Genomic DNA, 10,972 nt, shown 5'->3' with positions numbered 1-10,972 from the left:
AGTGAGATGTTATGAACATACAAGCCCACATGCGCACAGAAAAACCTGTGTGAGAGCGGCTGTAATGCAGGAGAAGTGATCATCTAGAAATACAGCCTGCCACCATATCTTAAATCCAAATTGAGCCATTAGCATAATTATCCACTTATACTGCTTTAATTCTAAGTAGCTCTCCATTGTAAGTAAAATGATAGCTAAGCTGTATTCAAAAAGCCTCTTTTCCCACTCACAAATGCCTTATTAATTAGCTCCCTCTAGCATAAGTTCCCAGTAATTACATTCAGCACAGGAGTGAGCGCTACAAGGGGGGTATTTCCAACAACTCTTAGACAACTTTTTTTTCCCATCTTTTTTTAATTACTCTGCGGACGTATAATGATTTCAATCGTGAAAAAAAGAGATCCTATTTCAACACTGAGAAGCAGACATTTGGAGACCGTATTCGCACCATGTTCACCGCACTCACTAGCCAATTCATTGGCAGCAGGCAATCTCAAAAATATTCACTATATAGAAGCTCTGATAAGGCTGGGATGATATGCAAATGAATACTCCCTGACTCATCTGTTTATTATGCAGTCACATTAGTTAGCTCTGATGCTGTTTGGCTATTATCCCATCTCACTGTGAAAAAAGGGTCTTGGGTGAGGGGGATGGATTGCGCAGTGAGTGCTTTAGTCACACAGATTGTCCGCACTCTTCAAAGAAATAAATGCATTTCCAACTGTAGTTGCATTGAGGGGATGTGGAATCCATTTCCTCTGAGAGAAACAGCGAAAAAGGCAGGGGATATGGCTCATCTGTGTCGAAATCCCTTGATACCGAGCCGTGCGTTAACGGGTCAAAGGGTCAAATGATGAGCTTGCGTCTCCCACGAAACGGCCTGAAGGCGATTATCACACACTGATACATCATACGCTAATTAACAATCGTACAATTTTGTCAACTTCTGCAATGCAGAAAAAATACTACATGATGATGAGATGCACACAGGTAGGGACTTTGTGTTTATTCGTGTTTGCTGCTCTTAATTTTCACAATCTTCTTGTTTCATGAATAGAAGAACCACAGGGACATGCTGCATCTTCCAATAAACACGGTGAAACTACCGATCTGTGGTTTCACAGCCTATCTGCTGTTCTGCTAACTGATAGAGGCACTATTTTTAGCCGTGCAACCTTAATGCACCATGCTAAGCCTTCAACTATACAACTACACATCCAGCCCATTCAAAAGGATTCATACAAGTGCAGAGGTTGGAACCCTGTGGGTCATGCACACTGACTGAGAGCTCGTATCAGTGCTCTTAGTTCCCCACGTTTTATATTTTGGTGTCAAAGTATTAATAAGAACATTGCCACTGTGTGCTCTGCTGTGTGAATGTATGCCAGCATATGTCAAGGAGTGAAAAGAATTTATGTACTCCCCATCCCTTTTGATTTTAGCTAATTAAGCACCTAGCACACAGCAACTGCGCTCCATGGAAACCATGCAAAAAGGCAGACTGACGTCAGCTAGAGGCCTTCAACAGTGCCATCTGACAAAAGAAAGAGGACAGGGCTGCTATACTTAAGGTCACAGATTGTTGAAGCTACTGTCTGCTTTGACTGACAACAGGTTTCCTGACATCTGTACTGAGCTTGTGAAGAATGGAAGAAGTATTGTAATTTTAATTCTTCACATGCGTGAAAAACAGCAGTTTATGTCAATAGCAGGAACCATTTGAATACCTCCCATTAAAGCTGTACACTGAGTGTGAGGTTAAAATACCCTTAAAATACACTGTTAGATCTTAGGCTTATTACATTTTTTTTTTTTTTTTTGCACAACATGCACGCTAAGGCTTTTTAGAGGTACTGGAAGGATTTGAGAAATACAAGAAAAATGAGCCACAGTGGCATTTCACCTACTGGGAAAAAGAGCAATTTTAGTGATCCAACAATATACTTCGCATCCGAGTTATGGTATGGTCAGGGGACGCAATCAAAACCTACGCATGCAGACCGTTAATAACAATAATAGCAACAATAATGCATTATTTAAAGGCGCCTTTCAAAGCACTCAAGCACACCGCACATAGGAACAACAGCACAACAAAAACAGGAGACAATTTAGTGCAAATGAGGATAAATAAATAAATAAGAAGAAGCAATTACATAGTGCCAGGAGTTCGGCACAATGTGTTGTGTATTTACAGTATGAGAAAGATTACGGAGATGCCCGTTCTATTTATGAGAGACTCGACTGATTCTTTCACCCACAGAAACTCGTGAGTAGTGGAAGAATAATCTTCAATTACGAGCCACCATTGTGAAGTAGTGTCGGGGTCTGAGTAGTCTCACATAGCATGATCTATCTTCACAGCGTCGGCAACAATCCAGATTCACGCTAAGGCTTCTCTGTCTTTTAACAATCATCAGCTTGTTTATGTTAGGGATAGGGTAGCTTGCCATTTCAGCATGTAAGTTACTATCACAGAGGTTGTTTTCCATTGCATCTGGGATTTGGGAAAGAGAGAATAATATCACCTGAAGTAGGCGCCCAAAGGTAGGCTTATACCGACAGTCTGAATGCCGTGAGACAGGCTAGGGTCTGAGCCACAACAACAAACCAAATCATCAAGTACAGAAGAGCAAAAAGTATTTTTATAGGCTCAGATTCAATAAATCATTTGCTTACATGAATGAAACATACGGATATTACAAAAGAAAGTACAGTATAACAAAAACATATTGAAACCATTTATTGTTCTTAGCAAAACAAATCAATCTCACAGTCAGTGTTGATTTCCCTGCCAGTCAAAGGCTGTGTATTCAAAATATGGCTGCTTTTAGAAGCAGTAATTTTAGAAATGTTCAGCAAGACTGTACAGAACTTCTTTAATGATCAAACAATTAAATATCAAAATGACAAACCATTAAGACAAAGAGTTGAGGACACAGGATTGAAGAGAAATGGCACAACGAAGAGTAATGGCCTTCAAGTGAACGCACAATTGGCTCATTTAATCAATTATTTTCCAAGATAGAAACCGGCAAATCTGATGAGAGTTATTCACATACATCATCACACGTCAGAGAGGTGGTTGAGGTGTTTCCTGCATCTTGAAGAAAAACACTGTAATCACCCGTCTTGATATTTCCATATTAAAACACTGGTCTGGAAGCAATGAAGTTGCGTGTGTCTGAAGTTGTGATGGATACGAGTTCATTAAGTATCTTCTAAATGCATCTTAAGTATTCAACCGAAGCACTAGACTGTGCTTGGCTCCGCATACAGCGAAGACAAGGTAGCTGCACTTGTATAAAATAACCCTTCAGAATACCGGTGTGAAACCTGCTATTCTAATTAAAGGTTTATTGAGGAAATGTGATCATAAATTGCTATTCTTGAGGTGGTTCTTGCAGTTAAGTTTTTCAACGCTGAGTGGAGTTCTATCAACCAGACGGCATATTACTATATTTTAGCTAGAGCCCGACCAATATATCCATTGGCCAATTTTTTTGCCCAATATTTATTGGCCGTCTATAAATAAAATGTGTGTCAGCATATATATATTGTAAAACATGCTGATTTGACTTGATTTGAAGGATCATTGCAAAAAACAAAATATGAAACTAATATCAGTATTGGGGGGCTCTAGTCTTGACACTTGTTCTTGTTGTTGTATTAATGGCATCCAGATACATGAAGGCCAATATCTTAGAAAAGATGAGATGCATTCAACAGTGTCAGTACTGTTCAGCCATCATTAATACTGTTAGTGCTGACCAGCCAGTGAAGGGGTGGCTTCCTTGGCCCCTGCCGCTGCTGTCACTGTACTGTTCCCAGATATACCCTGTTTCAATGTACTGTCTATAAACATTATTGATGATGTTAGTCCTGAGTTCCTCATAAAGGGCAGTGGCCTTCTCTTGGTATGGCCCTTCTGTGTTGCTATAGTGGTGGAGGGCCCTGACTGCCAAGTAGTTGATGTTAATCCATATCGGTCCCCTCCAGTATGGGGCATCGTGTTCTGTGTTTCTCTGCATATACAGTTTATCGGCCTTGGAGAGAGAACGCAGGCCATAGGGTGTCCATAGCTTGTTAGAGTCTCTCATGTCACGGAGGATATGCTCTAGTTTGGGAGAGTCCGGTGACAGAATGTGCAGTAAGAAAGGGAACAGGCTGACGTAACCCAAAGCGTTAACATACTGCGGCTTGGGGGGCCGGAGGACTGAGCGCACAAGGCGCGCTACGGGGAACTGATGACGAGGTTGTCCAGGAGGCACGTAAACCTTCTCCTTCTGCAAGGCCACCATGTGGGTGTGGTTCCCCCAGTCACTGAAAGCATGAAGTTGTTCTGACCAGTGGAGCTCATTCAGCAGGTTGTTGTCACTGAGCACCTGATGGGAGAGTTCATAGTCCTGATGGGGCTCGCCTAGAAGCTGGGCTATACTTGCCATGATGCCTGAGGACAAAGCCATCCAGCAGTGTAAATCCACATGGCGCTCATCTGCTGACGGGTGTGAGGCCCGAGGGTAGTCATCCAGCCCAGAAGTCAGCGTTTTGGGATTGAGGAAAAGATTTGTGTCCTTGTCGCGTCCACGCCAGCGATAAGAGTTTGGTCGCTGCCCTTTCTGTGTGGTGTTGTACCATTCAAACCAGGTTTTCAGTCTTGGGAAGAGCCGTCGCAGGAAAGGCAAGGTCGGCTGAGATTCGACCTTCTCTGGATTTGAAGAGAGCTGCTCAATAAGTTCCTGAAGGGCTAAGAAAAGAGTGGGTGGGTTGGCATTCTCATTATGCTGAACAACAAACTCTGCTGGGACTTTACTGCGAGCCTCGTCACCGAGGATCTGCTCACGGGGGATCCAGCCCTCGATATTGATCAGGTCTATCCAGTGGGCAATGGCCTCCCTTGTAACCTGGGGATCCCATTTGCTCAGCAACAGCTGATGAAAGCCCTCATCCCAAAGGAACCCTCTGGGAAAAAATGAGCGTGACGGTACAGCGGTGAATAAAGCACCTTCAGGGTACAAGAGTGGGTATTCATTGTAGACTGACTGTACCACTGACTGGCCATAGAAGTAGCCCATTCCACCCAACATGTTGCTCAGCGCTGCCTTGCCAAACTTAACATGTGCCGGGCTGAAACCTTTGCTCTCAAGCCCAAAGGTCTTCTCGAACCTTGCGTCAAACTCAGCCTTCTGCTTCTCCAGCTCCTGAGTCATGATGGATCCCACAAGCTGGTTAGGACGGTTGTGAAAGCTCCCCGATTCAAACAAAACTTCGATCTGGAACGGTGTCTGGACAGTCACCTGGTAAACCACAAAATCGCTCTCTTTCCTTGTGTCAGCGGATTTCTGCTGGTTTGGGTGGTGAGGGGGCTTGTAGGTGTCTACAGCTATGTAATGCCTTTTCTCACCAGAGGGAGGGCTGTAGACAAACCTGCGGTTCAAACTGTGCTTCACAATGTCAGTCAGCTTCTCCAAACCAGGAGATTTAGTCTGAAGATAGTTGTAACTGAAAAGAGAAGGAACTATTGTTAACGCAAACCTCACACAAACGCTGAGAGTACTCTGAGAGAATTTAATGACACACAAGTGATCTTACTACACTAGCTATGTTTGTGAAGCCTTAGCATGCTTTGTCATAACCTGAAACTGGAGCATACTGTTTTGATGACTCAGAGGTTGTCACAGTAAAATCCAACTTTAAGCTCCCACTTACTCCTCATCATCCATCTTCCTACAATAGATCATAATCCGAACAGTTCTAATCCTTTCTATCAGTGCATACTGTACCTTAATGTTATGCTATGCTGGTCTTCTCTGGCCCTCATGAAAGTGTGAAATATCGGTGCTCCCTGTGAGTGCTGCTAGCAGAGACTTCTGATCCAGTCAATACAAAAATGCTGCGATGACTGTTCTTTCTGAAGGCGGATAAACACCTTCAATGATAAAATGACAGCTGTGCTGTTGCAGGAAAAGACTATAAACCTTATGGAAAGGCTCTGCTTTTCTTTGGCTTTTCAACCATTACATCCATATCAATAAGTTACTCCTACTATAATGTGTACCACAACTTTTAGAATTAAGAAAACTTAATTCCTTAGATGTTTTATTTGACTGATGAAACAAAAGCTGAAAATCCTGCTTTTGCTGCCATCAAGTGGTTGGACATTATTTTAAGCACACTACTAACATCAGTGATCACTCAACTGATTCAGGTAATCAAGAGAGGCGCAACTTTTATGGTAATACAGATAGAGCTTTTCTTCTGTAAAATATTTAGTGATTCATCACCACATGCATGAATTTGAACATGGATCTTTGGCACATATGCAGTTTAAACAGCCTGTCCCCTCACTTGTGTCCCATATGAGCACTGCAAACTAAAACTATATTCTATTCATTAAAACGATTCAGAACACCATATTCTTTGTGTCAGTGGTTGCAGGCAATTCTTAATTGTCAATTTTCTTTGCTGCATATCTGGCAGTTATTCAACAGTATATTCCCTCGTCCTTGATCATTCTCTTTGAAACTGCTGCTGACTTAAATGTCACTCCTGTATTCATGCATTTACCTGGCATATTTAGCACTAGATAATTCCCCAGTAACTGGCTTTCTGAAGGTGATCTTGAAGTTACCAAGCTCCTCTGAGAAACCGGTGATGGATGCAAGGCGGTTTCTCTCCTCAACATGAGCCTCCAGTGAGCCCTGTGTGTCTGCTGCTGCGTAAAACATCAGGGAGATGACTGGAGCTTGAGGTGCAGAGCTCTGGTGGGTAAAAACAGAAATAACACATAACAAGCAATTAAACTTATTTCTGTAGTTTTTAATAAATGGTACATTTTCACCACAGAAAAAAAAGAGTCAGCACTCACATGCTGTTTGGCAGTGATCCTCCACGTCCAGTCTCCTCCATGATCCCCTCCCATCCTCTTGACAAATTCTGTGGTTAGAGTGAAATCGTTGTCTCGGATTTCCTGGACGCCAAAGGTGATCCCATCATGCATCAGCCACCCGTAGCCTTGCAGTCGATCACCTTGCTCACATGTGTGCCTCAGGTTTACATCCACGTCTGAGAACTGACGCATCCACATCATGCCTGCACAAACCAAAGTAATTACCATTAATTGTGCAGCACAAAAGATGCACAAATGAATCATTTGAAAAACAACTAGTCAACAGTGCCACACAAAAGGTAAGTCCCAAAACTCACTGGCTATGTGCAGCATGTATCCTGCCAACTGGGTTTTGAGAACAGCAGTGCTTTAACTAACTGTTATTGGAAACTGTAGTGCACTCTGTCTTCAACTAATTAACAATATTGGTCATCCAAATTGGACAGTCCTAGGAAGTATGGCCAAAATTACTTGAATTTGACGAGTGTCTGGGCTTGTTTCCCACCCTGTCCCCGATCCAAAGCAATTAAATGTTGCAGATTTGATTAACGCAGCAAAGCAAGTATTTTATGAACGCAAACGATTAAATACAAAAATGGAAATCCATCCTCAAACAGAATTTCTATTGTGGTATTCCTATTAAATTGTCTTTGTATGATCTTGACAGCAACAACAGTATAAACAAAACAGAAAACTGTGGATAATATTCACATTCGTACAAAAGTCTTCTAATTTCAAACTGTCTGTCAGTATTATATATTTCTGTATTAGCTTATTGCAACTCATTGAAACGTTATGATATTTATTCTGAGTTAGGGATGGCACTAAATCGATATTGTATCTTATTGTGATTTCAGACTATATTGTACTTGTGTCTTTTGTTTTATGTTTTTATCGAGGGACCCCTAGCACCAGAAATAACATACTCTGTGTTTAACTGTTTTGCTACAGATTTAACTGACAAATGGCTTAGTCTTGACTCTGACCGTGTCAGCCTACCTGTCACAATCGACCTTGGACTCCGGGTTTTCATCCCAAAGTAGACCTGAGGCCTGTATGAGCCCCAGAACCTCTCCGGGGAAACTCTGGCACTGCTGCTGTTGGCATCCAGGACAGGAGGCGATGGGTGCAGGGTCACCACACGTTTGGCAAGACTGGTCCGCATGTAGAGGGCATAAAAGAACCAGATCAGGCTGAATATGCAGAGGCCAATGGAGATGTTGATGAAGACTTTGCCGATATCGACTTTCTTTTTCTTTTCTTTGCGGTGAAATGCAGAGGGCTTCTCATCCTTCCTTGGAGGGGGAGCAGCTTCACCAGTGACCACCCTCTTCCTCTGCCTGCCCATCCTGCTCTTCTGAAGCTGGAGAATTGAAAAGAGGAAAATATTTTTACTTGATAGTAAACAGTACCGTACAAAAGGACAAGATCCAATAATTATTCTATTTGATATCCCAAACGTATGCAGCACTTTAGCAGAATTCAGGTACTTAACATCTTTTGAACTGAATGAAATGCCAACAGCTCTCAACCTTGAGTTTTTCATTCCCATTAGAAATTTTGAGGATTTATTATCTGATGTGTTTTATGACTCTTGTGATGGGTTGTATTAAATACAGTATTTGTCTGTCTGCTCAGTTGACATTGACACTTATCTGCCAGTTTATTAGGTACACCTAGCAAAAACCAAGAGATTCATATTTATATCTACCCTCGCTCACATAAATAGACTAAACTACCAGGTAGACTAGATATCGGAACCACCAAAACACAAAAATAAAGTCGAATCATAACAGGTTCACAAAAAGTTGCATGTTTCTCCTCTCTGGATAAAAAAAAATTAAGTAAAAACAAACACACAAAACACACCTTATCTAAATAGAGTCTGAAGACAGAGGGTCTTGTAAGCCATACATATTGTAAAGCACTTTGAGGCGCACATATAATGAGTGTTTTTGGCTTTATCATGATGATACCATACCGTGAATCTCAATCCATGATCACACCCATTCAGTATTTCAATCTGATGGTTTAATTTTTAAAATCTTTTACATTACTGTACATCATCGTAAATTAGTGCCTGTGCTCTGTAAGATCTACTTGATCTACTTGAAATTGAGTTTCTTGAGTGCTAGTTGGTCAGCTCTTGATCTCTACTCCGTGATTAAATAAAAATTACACACAGGTTCACAAAATTCTAGTTTATTTAGAGCAACAACAACAAAAAACAGGCACCAAAAAGGTTCGTCCAGGGTGTAGGCTATGCTATTCCAACAAAGAGGCAGGTGTCCGATAGGACTAGATGGATTATTCAGCATTTTCCAGTTACCAGTATCTCCAATTTTTGTGTCACATTGCCAATATAATATAAACTAATCTAAAAATGTGCTACTTCTGCTCTGATGCAACATCCTCTCACAGGAACTCCTGCTCACAACATTATCTGATTGATAACACTTCACAATTTATAGTTTGTAAACACTGAACAATCTGAATTCCCCCCCTAAAAAAAAGCCATCAGTCAGCCCTGGCTATCCAACCAAAACACCAACAGGAATACAGGTTTTACAGCTTCTCTGTTTACACTTTAAACCGTGGTTACAGTCAGTGACCAGTTTATCCACAACAGTCATCATGTCATGCACTAAACTCATTAAGACTGTAATCTTACATTTAAGTTGCAACAGTTTTAAAGATATATGACTATGACTGAAATCATGTGTGGTGCATCAATGATGTAAAATGAGGTGGACAAAATGTAAAAAGCACTTATGCCCTTTTTTTACACACTACTAAAACATCTGAACATGTTCAATTCGAAGAAGGAGGATTTGTTTGCAACGCTGTTGTATTAGACTGTTTTTAGCTTTGAGTGTAGATTTTTTCCATTAACCCTCGCATCAGGAAAAACACTATTAAAACTCGAGTGTATCGAGTATAGACTTCTTTCTGGATCATAATGACACATGAGTTTAGAAGATACGTCCGTGAGCCCTGAAGGAGCACGTTCAGTTCGCGTCACCTAGCTTAGGTTAACGCTAACCTTGCGTGGTGTGTGATGGCAGAAAAGACGTTAATGCGTCGCCGAACATTTTATAAACTGAGCCCGGATTCTGTGATAAGCCACCACTAGACACCTGTTTATTACCCTGAACACATGCCGTTCTCGCCGCTACGCCCCGGCGATGCAACGTTCCCTCCAGGCAGCACGCTACTTCGCTAGTTTTAGGGTCGTAATGCTAACGTTAGCTTTTTTTTTTTTAGCGAAACCGGCTGTCGCAGTATAACGTGGCTTTGAATAGTCGTCGGCTGTTGAAATATGGAGTCAACTCGCAGTTCTAGCGTAATGTTCATTGAGCAAATAGTTACCGACCTGTCAAAATACCCGAATCTCAGCTGCTCATTATCCGGTGCTAGCTTGCTAGCTACTTCCTGGTTACTACTCGTTACCACTGACGTGTTCCTCGCTCCGTAGTGTATGTGTGTGACGTCATCAACCCCCTTGCTGCCCTGCTCATCATACTACTACACACACAAAAAAATGTATAACAATATATCAAAATGCATTTAAGAATATATAAATATCATGAAAAAAAAATGCAAATATCACATCTTAGAGGGAAATATGTCATTTTATTGAAATATATAATATGAAGTTCTTATGCAGGGGAGTGTGTTGTCAACAGTTTGCTGATCCAAAATATGTCAAGAGTACAAAGATTGACTATAGTAATACAAAACACTGACATTATAGCCTCTATTCGACAGTGGACAGCCGCATGCATGAAAGAGTGTGTGAATTACACCACCAGTTTCAAAATATGAACCATATAACATAAATTCCCTCGACCGGTTATTTACACAGTAGGCATGATAAAGCTCTGCTATGATGACATATAGCCAAGTATCTTAGATGTACCATAAATGGGGTCAAGAGTCAGAGCCTTCGGAGACAAAAAAAATAATAATCCCACCTTTGGCCTTAAACTGCTTTTCAGTTACAGGTTAAAATTCTTACGCCTGCTCTGAACATTAGTCGAGAGAACGACGGGACATGAGACAAACTGACAGGTGAAATATACA

The 10,972-nt window shown here is 41.4% G+C and overlaps 1 protein-coding gene across 3 annotated transcripts; it reads right to left on the bottom strand.

Moving 5' to 3' along the window:
• Window positions 1-2,623: 2,623 nt before the first annotated feature.
• On the bottom strand, window positions 2,624-10,374 carry mogs (mannosyl-oligosaccharide glucosidase). Of its 3 annotated transcripts, none has more exons than XM_037079776.1 (5): window positions 10,263-10,374; window positions 7,889-8,252; window positions 6,869-7,092; window positions 6,568-6,761; window positions 2,624-5,502 (listed from the first exon to the last, which is right to left on the bottom strand). In XM_037079776.1, exons 2-5 carry the CDS (start codon window positions 8,235-8,237, stop codon window positions 3,732-3,734), a joined length of 2,538 nt encoding a protein of 845 aa, XP_036935671.1. In that variant the 5' UTR covers window positions 8,238-8,252; window positions 10,263-10,374; the 3' UTR covers window positions 2,624-3,731. The 3 variants fall into 3 exon arrangements, with proteins under 3 accessions (XP_036935671.1, XP_036935843.1, XP_036935759.1); XM_037079948.1 differs by lacking the exon at window positions 10,263-10,374 and adding an exon at window positions 10,038-10,125; XM_037079864.1 differs by lacking the exon at window positions 10,263-10,374 and adding an exon at window positions 9,933-10,056.
• Between the last annotated feature and the right edge of the window lie 598 nt (window positions 10,375-10,972).

Source organism: Acanthopagrus latus, chromosome 1 (assembly GCF_904848185.1).
Source record: "Acanthopagrus latus isolate v.2019 chromosome 1, fAcaLat1.1, whole genome shotgun sequence".
NCBI classification, from domain to species: Eukaryota; Metazoa; Chordata; class Actinopteri; order Spariformes; family Sparidae; genus Acanthopagrus; species Acanthopagrus latus.
The sequence above is the reverse complement of the archived record's forward strand: the minus strand, read 5'-3'. Positions and strand labels throughout refer to the sequence as shown.